General features: G+C 32.9%; 1 protein-coding gene across 1 annotated transcript; it reads right to left on the bottom strand.

Moving 5' to 3' along the window:
- Window positions 1–661: 661 nt before the first annotated feature.
- On the bottom strand, window positions 662–3495 carry LOC123667857 (dihydrofolate reductase). Its single transcript, XM_045601691.1, has 4 exons — window positions 3242–3495; window positions 2537–2708; window positions 1702–1812; window positions 662–1379 (listed from the first exon to the last, which is right to left on the bottom strand). The coding sequence occupies exons 1-4, from the start codon at window positions 3325–3327 to the stop codon at window positions 1191–1193; spliced, it is 558 nt and encodes a 185-aa protein (XP_045457647.1). The 5' UTR covers window positions 3328–3495; the 3' UTR covers window positions 662–1190.
- Window positions 3496–16305: the final 12810 nt, after the last annotated feature.

Genomic DNA, 16305 nt, shown 5'->3' on the forward strand with positions numbered 1-16305 from the left:
TAATGCGTATTTACTTGACTAATTTTTCGTCTACCGACCTATGTTGTATTACTTGTCGATATTATTGAAGTCGATTTTTTTTTTCATTTGCCTGCAAACAATTATTATCTTCCTATCTTGCTAATGTTTATGAAAAGTTAAAAGGTTAATAAACCAAACATTAGAACTCATAGATAAAACTATTTATAACATAAAACTACAGTAAAATATAAATAAAACCTAGACATGGTATTTTTAACATATTTTATAATAAAACAACACTTATTTCTTTATTTAAAAGTTTTATTTATCAGTAAACATTAATGATATATAAATGTATCACCATTATTATTATTTAATTAATGCAAGTTAGTTAAAACATGTGTAAGCACCAATCCTTCTCCTAGATAGAAAAAGGCTTATGTCCAGAAGTAGGATGTTACAGGCTGAACCATAGATTATACATATAAATACCTACTGGTAGGCTGAATCGTATCTACGTACTCCATGTTGACGTATCATATCGTATATGTACAGATAAAATGCTGTACAGTTAATTTCTGTTTTTGCATTGTATAATCAGTTAAATGGTTAAGGCACAAAATTTAAATCTTAATGTTCGATAAAAATTCTTAAAAACTTTCATACAACTAGGCAAGGTACTAATGTAAAATTATTACAATTTTTAATAATATACGCACTCATTTATTTAAGTCTATTGTTGTAAGGCACTAAGTAATATTCGAGACATGAAACTAATAATAAGTCTTATAAAATTTAAAAATAATTAAAAATCTAAGGCAGCGCTATTTTGATAGTTTTAAGCAAAAATTATCTACAAAAATCAGACTAAACAAGAATAGCGCCTCAAGTTTGTAATTCTGACTTAATTTTAGATCATGTATAAAAATGACACTACATACAAATAAATTACAAAGATTACAAAAAGTACAAAGATTTAGCTTCACATATTAATATATATAAGATAATATTCTATGATTAAAACATTGACGCCTGCTACTCCTATCGATACAGTAAATGCCGGTATACTATTATACCCATATCTAATTGTAGCTAAAAGTGCTGTAAAGCGACACTCTTAGCATAACACAGCATTGTTTCACAAAATTTCACTCCTATATCGATTAATTATTGGAGTAAACTCCAATAATAAATAAGCCTATATCATCATGTACACAATTTAGTAAAAATCAAATATGTTTATATATTCTGAAATAGTAAGAAATGTCTCCTTCTGTCTGCTTCTCTGTTGGCACTCCCTCTTCTTCTATGAGTTGAAATTTTTGTTTGTCAATGTTAGGGAAAAATGTATCACAGTTAAATGATTTTTTGATCTCTGTTAAGTATATTTTATCGCAATTCGGATGATCTATTGCTGCCTGAAATAAAGAGTTTTGTTAATGAAGTTACGTTATTTATAATATAATGTTGTTATAATTGATATGCGTAGCTTTTAATTTTTTTTTAATAATGTTTTAAAAAAAATTAGTTTAGAATATTTGTGTACATTAAAATTAGTTTAGAACATTAGAACATTTAGGTATGCACATTATATTTATTTATAACGCCTGTTTTATGTAAGAGCACAAAAAAAAAAATCCAAGACAGCAGTAAAGAGTGTTTTCATCATGAAAAGTCAAGAAGAAACTTTCGATTCAAATTGGCATAAAATAAAAAAAAAAATAAAAAAAAAAAAGTTACTTTATATATATAAGATCCACCAATAACCCATGTAGACTCAATGTCAGGACATCCTTTGATGTATTCAATAGCTTCATCTAGACTTGATACAACTATTACTTCTTCTGGAACCTAATATTGAAATATTATTGATAAATTTTTTATAAACTTTTGATTTGAACGATGATTGATTAGTTTAATGGCATGGCACAGCAGGAAGTATATTGTTAACCTACGGTTTATACCTTTGAAAAAAACAAAATCACTCCTATCATCCGATACATTAGAAGCAAGTTACCGACTCTAACCCTGACCCTCCTTAGTAGCTCTGGCTACCTACTCACCATGGAAACACAATACTTCTTCTTTAAAGGCTATGGCTCCATTAGCTTTTTGCCAATGATTTTGCCAATGACAAGTGATGGAATTGGATTAAAGTCCGGAGACAGGGTGAGATTTTAACGGTACAACAGTAGGTTAATCTCTTAAGCTGCGGTTAATTAAAATATTTGAAATGATTATTTAATTTTATTTTTTGGTAAATTATAGTTTTATATCATTGATTGGCAGTTGTCACTAAAGTTAGAAGAAAACAAACATTAACAGACGGTGGTATGTTTTTGGGCAGCATACCATATAACACACTATTTGTAAGCAGTATTATTTAGCTGTGATTTTGTAAGCTTGACGTCTATGTTAGGACCATCACTATCGTACAACTATAAAAAGTTATTACGTAACAAAGTTAAAAAGAGTATTTTCAAATACATTTATATACACTTGGGGTGCTAGATTTTGAGCAGGATATTTTTGTTATAATGTACCTCAATGAAACAATAATAAATATAAATCTTACATTTTCCTTCAAAGCATTGACTTGGCTAGTCAAAACAATGTTAGCTCTATCGCTCATCGGACGATATTTATTAGGAATGGAATCCCAAGTTTTCCGTCCCATTATGACTGCATTTTTCTTAGCGGGATCCTTTACTTTTGTTGTCATTTCAGTAAAATAGGCCATTTCTTTTCTGTAAATATTTTTTTTTACAGTGTTCTTGTAAACAGAAATGCATTTTTTAGATTATCATGTCATAAATAAGTAGAATTGATGTAAATCTCATAATACATAATATCTTTAAGAAATATTTTTATTTATTGACGGCTTTTTTAATTGTTTACCAGCACACAAAGATACTACTACTATGATTTCATCTATCTATACATATTTTGATAGAAAATCGAAAATAACCCATATACTCCACATATAAACAATGTAAATTGATTTTATGAACATTCTAAACAAACTTTTCTTGTTACAGATAGTTCTCTTATAATAAGTCATATACAGTTAATACTTTTCGTCTATGCTTAAAAAGTAAAAAACAAATCTAAAATGGCAAAATTCCAAACAAAGTTTTTATGTGCTTATACTAATAGGTATTATTTTTTTATTATTATTCATTATCCTTAGCATTTTTAAACTCAACATCATACGAAAAGGAAAAACTACAATAACTTATTAAATAGAATTTATTTTATTAATAATTAATATACTACTTACTTTAATCTCCATGGCAGGGTACCATTAAACCCAATGCCCATATTTTCACAAGCCGCAGCAATTAGATTCAATTTAACTTTAGACATTATACTTAAAAATGTGTACGTCTACTGTCTAGTCTAATTTAAAGCAGATTGTGGAAAAGTTATTAGAACTAGAAGTTCAAATTCTAACCTATCTTGAATCTGGTTAGTTGTTATCACAGAGTGTATAAAGGTCATTATATCATTGATATGGTAGGTAGTTGTTATCTTTTTTAAACACGTTAGACGTTAGTTAGTAGCTGTCAAATAGTAATGGTAATTAACGATGTATTCGATTAACGAAATCGATTTTCTTCAATACCTACTCATATAAAAAAAATATGTTAAATAAATATTCGTATATAGACTGAAAGTGTGTACGAAAACGATGAATGCTGATCTCCATATTAATGTAAGTAATAATTTGACTTTAACAGTCATAAGAATTAATGAAGGAAAGGAATAAAAGTTGATTAATAAGATTTGATAATATAATGTTACTGAGTATTACCAGTTTTTTTTTGCAGTTGGGTTGTTTGTAAAAAATGGCTAATTAGACATAAATCCGCCCATTGCGATTTATAATTTGTAACTATCTTTAAGCTTTGTTTATAATTATGTATTTGCGGTGTGTATAAATTATAAAATATAATAAAATAATTATATCGATAGATCGAATCAAATATGATTTCGACTTATTATTGCATGAGCAAAACTTAGTTGCCATTTGGTTGCCATAGTATTTTTACTTTTGTCTACTGTGTTTTCCATATTTAAATTACATTGTTCTGTACTCACTTTCCATATATATTTTACCTGTATCCAACTCACGCTGCTTCACCCGTACATTTGTTAAGAATTCTGTTGTTACCACAACACTACCACAAACTTCCAGAAACCATTTCTGTTTTATCGTTTCACCGTTATACAACTTTACCTTTATAACCAAAATCCAAGTTACCTTTACCAAGAAACGAGAAGTAATTCTGAAAAGAATTGTTTTGTATTCGAGAAACAAGATGCAGTTAGTTGTGAAAAGAACTGTTTCAATAGCTAAAAACAGATACAATGCAATTTAGTCACTTATTTAAGGTCTGTCAATTTATTTAGTAAGCTTATTTTACAAATCTACACGTTGGCGCGACGGTCACAGTACTAGGTTTTGGTTGGCTCTTGTAGGTTCGATCCCCGCACATGACAAACATTTGTATTGGCCATGCAGATGTTTAACGTGGTCTGGGTGTTTGCGCAGTCCTCCGGTCAGTCCGGGAAAGAGGCCTATGTCCAGCAGTGGGATATTACAGGCTGAAGCAATTTTATATAAGATGTGGTATTACATCACAATGACAAAAGTCTATAACGAATTCACAATAAAATGTACCCATAACCAGAGCTATTATATTCGTACAATATAAATATGCTAAATATTGAGATAGTACAGTAAGAGTTTGATTTGTTTATTTATATTATGAGACTATTATTTTATAAGATTTATAATTAAGTTAAACGAGATATTAGAAGCCGAGACCACGGCACTTACTTGTATCTCACAAAACTTCAAACATCCAATGTTTGCGATCAGCTATCTTGGTTTGGTTTCTCCTTTTTTGACTGACGAACAATTGAAACATGTACTCGAAGTACTTTTATGTCCTTTTAGACAGTCGTTAGCCATGTAATAGAAGGTCTTCCACTACGTCAGGTCAAGGGTCAACTATACTTTATAATTATAAAATAAAATAAAATAATTTCCAATAATTTCAGATAGAAATGGAGTCATAATAAAATGTGTCATGACTATTTTTTTTGTAATTCGCCACGTCCTTATTACTAAATCATAGTCCGGCATATTTTTATACCCTTAACAACCATATCTGAAACGGGTAACGGGTGTATTTTAACAGAGTATCATAAGGTACTAAGGGCGGCTTTATCGCTGAAAAGCGATTTCTTCCAGACTACCTAGGGGCAGCCGAGATGGTATTGTGTCGGTGTAGGTTTTGACATAAACGTGTGAATATATTTACTTAAACACATACATACATACATATCACCTACATTATATATACATAATATATTATAATATGACTCATATATCTGTATCCGAATTAGTACTTCCATGACAACCCTCCTAACCCTCTTAAGAACGTCTCAGTCTCATCGAGAAAGGAAAGGAAAACAGCTCTCTTAATTAAAAGACGTTTCCTTATAGGAAGCTAAATTTCCTATTAGGAAGTCCAGTGAAAGTTGTTAATGTAAGTAGATCGAGATATCTTAATTAGGTATACTTATCTTAGTGAACACATAACGCAAATTTACTTAAACGTGACACCAATGTGACATAAAACACTAATTTTATATAATTTTGATGTCACATTTACGTAAGTTTATGTCATGTGTTCTGGGATATTACTACCTAATTAGTGATTGTCAATTTTGAAGACAAGTTTTTGGAGGATATTTTGTAATCCTATAATATACATAAGTAACTATTTTTGAAATAATTTTTCGTCTCTCTGTATCTTTGCTGTTTTCTGTACATCAACAGCTTGAGTTCATACAACTGTTAGCATTTAAATTTGTAATTCTAACAATTACCTATGAAAATATTTGATTTTGTATTGATATTACTCTTATTGTTTATTCGCTTAATACCGGAACGGTACAAAGTAGTCAACACCATCTTCCGAACGGTTAATATCAATTTACGATTAGTCAGTCGTCATCTTTATTATCTGTTTTGTATAGTAGTTGCACAATAAATACTGTTCAAATCATTCAAATTTATGCTTCTAATATGTTTAAAAGATGGTATTGATTGTAATTTTATTAGATTGTAGTATTCTTAATGTGATTACTATTTTTTAAAGTACCGGAAGAGCATAAAGATGGAGACACCATCTTCCGAATAATTGGTACTAATTTTCTGATTGGTCAGTCGCCATCTTTGTCATGTATTGGCGGGATTGTTGTCCTATAAATGTGATAATTTGTAAGTGAATAAGCAATTATTGTTTAATTATTCTGCGGCTAGCGTTACTGCTCTGTGATTACATATTCGACGTAGTTAAAAGTGTATATTTTGAATAAATAACTATAGTTTTGAAGTGAGAAATAATTCCTAAATAACACACAGCTTCTTCTCTCGACAACATCGCAATACAGAATGAGTAGCTTTACGTGTGTCACCTAGGGTTGCCAACTTTTTTTGACAAAAAAAACGTATAAAATGGTTTGGATAGGAAAAAATAAAGTATTTGGAAGAAAAAAAAAGTATTTTTCAAATTTTATGTTTTTATTGCTTTAAAAACGTATTTTTGTGTGCCTTTAGTACATGCTAACAATTTTTTGTTATATTTAAATGTTTCAAACTTGTTTAACAATCAATATTTAAATTTATATAAATAAAAATTCGATTCTAATTAAATTTATTGACGCTATATTTCTCTCTTCTCGCTACTTTAGATTCATTACTAAAAAACCCTTTCAGTAAAAGCTTAAGTTGTGGGAACAGAGAGTAAGTAAGAATTTTTTTTTATATCTGGTAAGCTATCAGGTGCAATTTTAAGTATATATTGCCATTTTCAACTGTACTTTTCACTGAAAATTCTTTATCATCATTAGTGATTTTTTTTTTGTCTAATACATTCGGAATATATATCCTGCATCTTAATATTTAATCCGTCTTGTAATTTAGTTTTTATAATTATCATTTCAAAATGTTCAAATTTAACCGCATTTTTTAAGGACACGTTAGGAAGTATTGAAAGCCAGTTATCTTCGCTAAGGTCAAACCATTTTTCCAACCATTGATTCCTTAACTACATATAAACAAAGCCAACGGTCAATTTTTCTACAATATCGTTGATAGTGAGTAGTGACATCTGTGACAAATGTCAGATTATCACCTGTCCTGTCACATTCAAAACACCACATCTGACATCTAACATTTCGTTCAGTAATTTTAAATCCTTTCCATCATCCGTTTTACCTTATGTGTACCGTTAAATAGTTAAGTACCCATAATGAGTATTTTGTTTCACGCATCACAGTAAAGATTGAAAATAAAGTATTTTCATATACTTTATTTGTATGCAAAAGTATAAAGTATATTTACCAAAAATAAAGTAGAATACTTTATTATAAAGTATGGTTGGCAACCCTAGTGTCACCGACGTTGAGCCGAGTAAGTTCGCGTTTTAAAAAACCGCGTACTTTAAGTTCGCACGTCTATCACCCCCTTAAGAAAATTGTGTGCCATTTACGCCGTCATCAATGTGTTCGCGCAAAATCCGCGCAAATGGAGGGTGGATTTTCACCCCTCCGGCAGACTATTTTCGTGTAAACCCCGTTGTTACAGAGATAAGGTTAAGGTTAAATTTTTGTTATTTTTGACTCCACCTTAATTCTGGTGCTGCGGTAAGTTTACTCATGCTCCGTTCTGCGACTATCGCGCGTTATTTTCCAACAAATTTACGTAAAAACGATTTTTACTGTAAGATGAAAATACGATACGAACTGACCTTTAACGACTGACGAATAGACACTTTTAAACAAAATAACGCCACTTTTAAACAAAATAACGCGTAGTTGTACTGCGGGACGTGCACTCATGCTCCGTTTTGGGACTTTCACACGTTATTTTTCGAACTAATGATGAAATAAAATGATAATTTAAAACACAATAACAATTATTAAAAATACGATACGAACTGACGTTTAACGACATAGACAACATAAACTGAGTTCTGAGACAGATCATTAAATGCATAATATAAATTATATAAAAATCATTTTTAAGATTTAATAATCTAAGCAATTTTTTTCGAAAAATACCCAAAACCGAATCGGAGCACCCCACTGTCCACGTGGTCTTGGTCTGTCCTACCCCTAGAGTGTTTTTTTTGTGCCGCGGAGGCGCGGAGGGAGGGCAGCCCTCGCCCGCCGTGCGAAAGCGCGCGAACGAATGCGTAGAGGAGCGGCTGAGGCTGGTCGCCGAAGGCGAAAGCCGGAGCCAAGCGTTCCTCTAACTTTCGAAATTCTTCTTCTAACCTCAAAATTTTAACCATGGATATCTCTATAACCATGGGGTTCTGAGGTGTGACAGTGGTACCAGGGGTAGCGTTCCCCCCCTCCCCCCCCTTCCCCCCACGGTCCCGAAATTCGGTTTACCTAATCTAAAGCTTTACCTTAATTTGTGAGTTTACCATGGCGTTTCCGAAGCCTTGTGTTTCTGTGTCTGAAGTGTCGAGTGAAGAGTTGAAGAGAATATTTTCGTAACCATGGGGTTTACACGATAATAGTTGTCAGGGAGGGTAGAAACCCACCCTTCCTACCCCTCCCAACCCCCCTTTTCCCCCTTAACCCCATAAATTAGTGACCGATTTAAAAATTTAACCTTAAAACTTTAACCACGATATCTCTGTAACAACGGGGTTTACACGAAAATAGTCTGCCGGAGGGGTGAAAACCCACCCTCCCCCCCTCCCCCCAACCCCCTCTTTCCCCCAACCCCATAAATTACACTCCGCGATTGTACATGATTACCTAGACGAGATCTCTACCGTATATAATTGTGATTGTATTCTAAAGTTAATGTTGCGTGGTTACGGCATCAAATAATATAGCCACCTCCTCTCTTCCCGTGGGTGTTGTAAGCGGCGACTAAGGGATAACACAGTTCCACTACTACCTTGGAATTTAAAAAGCTGACCGATGGCGGGAACACCATCCAACTGCTAGCTTTCAAAAACACAGGTCGAAGACGGGCAGCAGCGTCTTCGGTGCGACAAAGCCAGCCCTGCGGTCACCAACCCGCCTGCCCAGCGTGGTGACTATGGGCAAAAGACATGAGTTCACGCCATTTTTGGCGCCAACATATGAAGGCCTATGTCCAGTAGTGGACTGCGAAAGGCTGCTGGGATAATATTCTAAAGTTAAGTTTTCCTTCTCTTTGTTACTAATAGAATTTAAAAAAAAGGTATTATAATAATTGTGTTTCGCTACTCGTATTATTCACGGGGGCGTCAATTTTGGGAGATGGCCAAATGTTAGCATTTAAATTTGTAATTCTAACAATTACCTATGAAAATATTGGAATTTGTATTGATATTACTCTTATTGTTTATTCATTTAAAACCCTTCCGGATGGTTAATATTAATTTACGATTAGTAAGTCGCAATCTTTATTATCTGTTTTGTAGGTTTGTTGCCCAAATAAAAACTGTTACTTCTAATAATTTTAAAAGCTAATCTTTAGACAATCGAGCGTAAATTTATGGGGATTTCGGGGAAAGGGGAGCGGAGGAGTGGGTTACCCTCAGGTACCACTCCAACCATGCGAAACCTCGTAGTTGTGGAGATATCATGGTTAATCTTTTGAGGTTAGAATAATGTTATTTAGAGCTATTACAATACTTTCGAGCTCTGTATCTGACTCCACCTTAGCTCCAGCGCATTCACGAGCTATGATTGTCTATGCGATCTCATAACTCTCATAGCGTGAGATTTTTTTTCATAGGGTTGTATCTACACAATATAATATTAGCTGACAAATCAATTTTAGGTAATATGTCATTATCAAACTTCCTTGTCACTTTGTCACCTCGATTCAAGTGTAAATTCAGTTCCAATGAACTAAACTTAACAAGAATTAAAAGTTTCTCAAAAATTGCTTGCTTCAAAAACTGTTTTTATTCTCAGCAAGATTCATGTTAGTTGTTCATAGACACTTATATTTCTGGAAGCTTTTGATGTGAAAAAACCGTGTGATGTCGTGGGACACTAGATATTAACGAAGTTCCTTATTATAAAATATTAATTTTAAGTTCTTTTCGATGTGTAAAGAAAAATAATCATATAAAAAAAGTATAACCGAATGCATTTTTTATTATGTTTTTTTTTCACCAATAAAAAAACTACTTCACAAAATTATCTTAACACCTTTACTTTATTTACAATGATTTATATAAATACATATAATAATTATCGTATGATATAATATTATTAGCAAACTGCAATAATAAGTAAAATATAAGTAACAGTCATCACGTAGACTTAGATATTAACTAGTTATTAGACACTGTATAGCCATCATAATATATAGACTATACTTACACTTTTACTAGTTTTAAAGGTTAGATTAAATATATGAAATAAGATGATTATGTTCGTTTTACTCCCTTTAAAAAGCGCAGATGAAAATTAAACTGATTTTTAATTTTCTGATTAACACACGTTCTTTGAACAAATAGTTTAATCTTGCACAGCGATAGTGGTAGGTACTGTAAAACACATAGATATTGATCGTAATCCACCAAATATCTCCAGTGCGTTTTTGACCGTAGATCACTTGATCTATGGTTTTGACAGGTAATTTGTCACTCACGAGTAACGATTGCTATCAGGTTTCCAGATAACTACCCGAGCGGCGACATAATATACTCTTCCAGACCAATAGTAACACACACTCAGACTAGAAAAAAACATTTACAAAAAGATTAAAAAAACAGATAGGTAAATATGGTACCGAAAAGTTTGGCAAGAATTTTGGCTACTTTTTCATCGATTGCTAATCCGCTGTGAACACCAGTTGTGGAAGACTTTTGTAACGCTTGTGCATTCTAACCGCGGTATTAGGGAAAATACTTTAGTTAGTTTCTTTCGTAACACACGTGTTTCTTAAGGTTGCTTTGATGGGATGTTATTGGACGACAAGCACCTATCAGCGAACATTTGGGCCTTATTCGCTGGTCCTCAAATAAGATATTTAAGCAGATTACTACAGATACAATAATTTTTAAAGCAGATTAATGACTGGTTTTTGAAGTTTACTCGTTACGAATTTATTTTCTCATATAAGGCCCCCAGTATGAAAATAATATGAGGAGTTAAATCTACTGAACGAATGACTGTTTTTGTTATCGGAATTCGGAACCCAATAGCGTTTCGATAGATGACGTTATTTGATTCATTTATTTACCGTTTGATATAGTATTAATCTTTTTCTTAGACTAGTAAGCCTTTTTGTGTCTATTTAGACAGTCGTAGTCGATCTGAAGGAGTAAACTCCAGTCACGCACACTTTTTGTCTATTTCGGAGGATGCATTCGGAGAATATGCCAAAAATCGATATAGGATTTAAATATAAGCAAAAATTATTTAAATTAAATGTTTCACTGGATAGTTCCACATACATACATAGTTCCTCTAGGATTACGTATAAAAGAAATTGTTAAGTTTTTAAGAAAAACGTTAAGTTTTAGGTTATATTTATTTTAATACTATGTGGCTACGGTACTAAAGAATATAGCCACCCCTCTCTTCCCGTGGGTGTCGTAAGAGGCGACTAAGGGATAACATAGTTCCGCTACCACCTTGGAACTTGAAAATCCGACCGATGGCGGGATAGCCATCCAACTGCTGGCTTTGAAATATACAGGTCGAAGACGGGCAGCAGCGTCTTCAGTGCGACAAAGCCAGCCCTGTGGTCACCAACCCGCCTGCCCAGCGTGGTGACTATGGGCAAAACACATGAGTTCACGCTATTTTTGGCGTAAACTTGTGGAGGCCTACGTCCAGTAGTGGACTGTAAAGGCTGTAATGATGATGATTTTAATAATTTTCAATCTTACGTAAGCATGGAAAATAGTTCATTCAAATTAAAATATTTTATCTAATTGCGTGTTTTATCTTATCGGCGTAGATATTAATATAAATAAACAACACAGAGGCATATTTCAAGTCACGAGACTGTGACACCAAGTTAACGTTCTAAATATACAAATTGTCGCACAAAGTTGAAGACTTTGAATTTAAACTAGATAGGTTTACATATAAACATATGTAACAATATCATCAAGCTTAAGATTTTGATTGTTTGTTGGCTAAAACTTGTTAATCTAAGGATCGAGAAATTTTGTTTGCGAAAAGTAAGATAAGGCTTTACCGAGGAAGATTATATTTGTGCCCTAGGGGACAGACAGTGTCCACAAGAACCAACGAATCTTTTATTTTTTATTTTTTTTGGTTTAGTGCGCAGCAGGTAACTGCTCAAAATCTGGAGCAGCCCAACTGAAGAAGCAAATAAACTTTAGTCCTTACATAAGATGATAGTAAACTGCGCTCAAGTATTATTATTCCTGTGATGGGTATAGTAACCAGAGCTACTGGGGAAACAGTCAGGGGTAGGGTCGGCAACGCGCTTGCGATGCTTAAGGTGTCTATAAGCTACGTTATGCATTAATCATTATGTGGATCGTACGCTTGTTTGTTGTGTTATTATTGTGTTACCTACCTCAGAACTTACTGGGTGGACCGATTTTGATGGTCATTTTTTTTTTAATCGAAAGGTTGTTCTTATTATGTGGTCCCATTTAAATTTAATCGAGATCTGATAAGTAGCCTTTGGATTATCCCTAATAATGCGTATTGACTATTTTGCCGTCTACCTACGTCGTATTATCTATGATATAATTATGATGTTCTGGAAGTCGTTTTTTTATCGTTTGCGAACAAACACAATTATCTTGTTAACAGAGTCTTCATTCTCAATTAATTTTAACTTGAAAATTACTACAATTAATTTATTAAAAATATTAGATGCTTTTTAAATTTACAATTCCACTTGCTTAAATAATATTTTAAGATTATACAAAATATCTCAAGGTTTTATCCTTATGCACTGCAAGTATAAATAAAATTAAAAAAAAAATAGGTTGATAGCCGTCCGGAATTTTGCACATCTGATCCCATTTTTCGGGAGTCTGAGGACCAAAGCGGTTATAAAAACTTTTGAAAAAATATGTGCCTGGGGAAATTATTATAATGGTTTTATTTCTGTGTTACGTGAAAAATTCAATTTCAAGTCATGATGTATTGAGGGTTTTTTTTTGTCATGATTTATTAAATTACGTCATATATTAAGAGTTATGGGTACATTCATTTTAAGATTCTTATTTATTTCTGACACATGTGTAGAGTAGGCTAAAGTGTCCTGAAATTTTTCCTATGTCCTAGGTTATAGGTTAGCATCAGAACTAATATCTAGTCTAATGATAATTCAAGTAATCCTTAATTAATCTTACTAATATTATAACATCGAAAGTTTATGAAGGTATATGGATGATTGGATGTTTGTTACTGTTTGTACTAAGATTACTTATGTGGTAAGCTGGAGATCTAAAATAGCACATAATCTACTGTTTTGTTTCGTAAAATACGGAATCCGGAGTCGAAAGGTACGAAGGTGAAACCGCGGGTGCAGATAATTAATAATTTTGTTTTAACGAATATACCTTGTATCTGAGATGGTTCGGTTTCGAATAATACTCGTAAAAGTAACCGTCAAAAGGGTTGCAGTGCTCCACATTTCTTTGAGACTTTATAGTATTTGAATAATTGTATTTGCACGCAAACGAAAAAAAACCGACTTCAATTACATCGACAAGTAATACAACGTAGATCGACGAAAAAATAGTCAAGTAACTACGCGTTATCAAAGATTACTCAAAAAGTAGTTATCAGATCTCAATAAAATTTATATGTGACCACATGACAAACATCAGCTTTTGATTAAATTAAAAGTTATTAAAATCGGTACACCCAGTAAAAAGATATTGCGGATTTTCAAGAGTTTCCCTCGATTTCTCTGGGATTCCATCATCAGGTCGTGGTTTCCTTATCATGGTACTAAACTAAGGATATCTCTTTTCTAACAAAAAAAGAATTATCAAAATCGGTACATCCAGTAGAAAGTTATGCGGTATAATACAACGTAGGTCGGCGAAAAAAGCGTCAAGTAAAAACGCATTATTAGATATAACTCGAAAAGTAGTTGTTAGATGTCAAATAAATTTAAAAGGGAACAATTGACACACACCACCTTTCGATTAAATAAAAATTTGTCGAAATCGGTCTACACGGTAAAAAGTTCTGATGTAACATACATAAAAAAAGTCGAATTGAGAACCTCCTCCTTTTTTGGAAGTCGGTTATAAAGCTATATAATAATTGACGAGGTTATTTTTCTAAAGTAGTTCTGATCCAAAAAAATAAAACGAATACTTTACCAATGCTTCTACGGAAGATTGGAACCAGGGAAGATTGGAATTAATTCTTTTCAAAACAAGTTAAACGTAAATTCCTATTAAAATAGTTTTAAGTAGGTATTTCTATTTGAAAGTAACATAATTTTGCGTTTTTAAATTATGGCCTCACTGAATTGTCGTTGTATTTTTTTTTGTGTTCTGAGTAATTTGGAACCCTTGGTTTTTGGGTTACCTTCCCTTAAGAAAATCTAACTTATGGCAGTAGACCTATTTGCATCAGCTGACCCAACTTATTATATTTTGCAGGCGGTAGGGCAAAGTCCTATTAATTTTGTTACTTAAACTTGTTCTCTTTATATCTTTAATATACAGATGAGGTTATGTTCCTAAGATGAACAACTTAATTCTTATATTAAAGATAACAGCCGAGTCATGTATATGTTATAACTAGTCTGGCCATAAATACTGTTACATAAAAACTTTCCTTTTTTTTCAACTTTTTAGTTATTTTGAAATTGGAACACGTATGTTATTTTAAAAACTTATTTTGATTTTGCGCCATTACACATATTTTTTCGTGTTCATTATCAAATTACAATATGGAATGGGGTGTTAAAGAAAATAAGATTGCAGTGATCGCCTTGCACAAAGTGGGTATGGAGCCGTCGATCATATTCCAGACACTAGAACTACAAAGGCTGTTAATGCTGTTAAAGCCAGAATTCGTCGAAACCCCATTAGGAAGCAAAAAATCTTATCGCGAGAAATTAAGATTCCTGCTAGGACTCTGTCGCGTATTATAAAACAAGACCTGAAGCTCGGTGCGTCATTATCGTCGATATACAGGACATGCCCTAAATCAATCGCTACAATTAAAGAGATCGATCAAAACGCCTTCTGTCGCGATACGCAGGTGAAAGGCACAGAAATATCCTCTTTATCGATATAAAAAATTTCACGATTGAAGATCACTACAATAAGCAAAATGATAAAGTTCTAAAGTTCTAAAGAAGCTGCTCAAGGTGTCGGAAAGGTACAACGTGGTCATCATCCTGCGTCAGTGATGGTTTGGTGGGGTGTGTCTTATCAAGAAGTCAAAAAACTACATTTTTGTGAAAAAGGAGTGAAAACTTCAGCCAAAGAGTATCAAGATACAGTCTTGGATCATGTTGTGAAACCTCTCAGCAATACACTTTTTAAAAATATACCGTGGACTTTCCAGCAGGACTCTGCACCTGGTCACGAGGCACGAACTACCCAAGCCTGGCTTGAAACCAACATTCCGGACTTTATAAGAGTTGAACACTGGCCCTCATCTAGCCCAGACCTCAACCCTTTAGATTTCAAATTATGGTCAGTTTTAGAGGACATGGCCTGCTCTAAACGACGCGGCGACATTGAGTCTCTTAAAAAATCTCTGGAGCAAGCAGTGGCGAAATTTCCCTTGGAAACAGTGCGTAAATCCTTAGATTCGTGGCCAAACAGATTAAAGGCCTGTATAAAAGCTAAAGGTGGCCATTTCGAATTATATTTATTTTTTTTTTTTTTTTTCGCTGAGACGTTAATAAATATTTAGGTGTAAATTTTAATAATATTACATTACTTCATTTAAAAAAAAATGCATTTTCATTTGTAGCAGAACTTATGGCTGGATAAATATGTATGTAAAGATATATAATTTAAAGATATAAGTCTGAATTTCAATTTCCCTAGCATAAAAATACTTACACGTGATATTTGGGTGTATTTAGTCCGAAAACTCATCACATATCATCAAGGAGAGGTGGCGTTAAAAGTTGCTGAAACATATCACGCGATTGATGGATGACCCCTAATTAATCTGTAATTCCCACTTCGGATAGGTACTTTTATTTATAGTCAAACCCTGCATGTATGACCTCTCCTCGATTTTAAATTAAAAAAAAAAAAGAGTTTAAATCAAGTACTGCAGTACGTAAATATAAATCATTAAAACTTCAATGACCATCAGCTT

Source organism: Melitaea cinxia, chromosome 29 (genome assembly GCF_905220565.1).
Source record: "Melitaea cinxia chromosome 29, ilMelCinx1.1, whole genome shotgun sequence".
Taxonomy (NCBI): Eukaryota; Metazoa; Arthropoda; class Insecta; order Lepidoptera; family Nymphalidae; genus Melitaea; species Melitaea cinxia.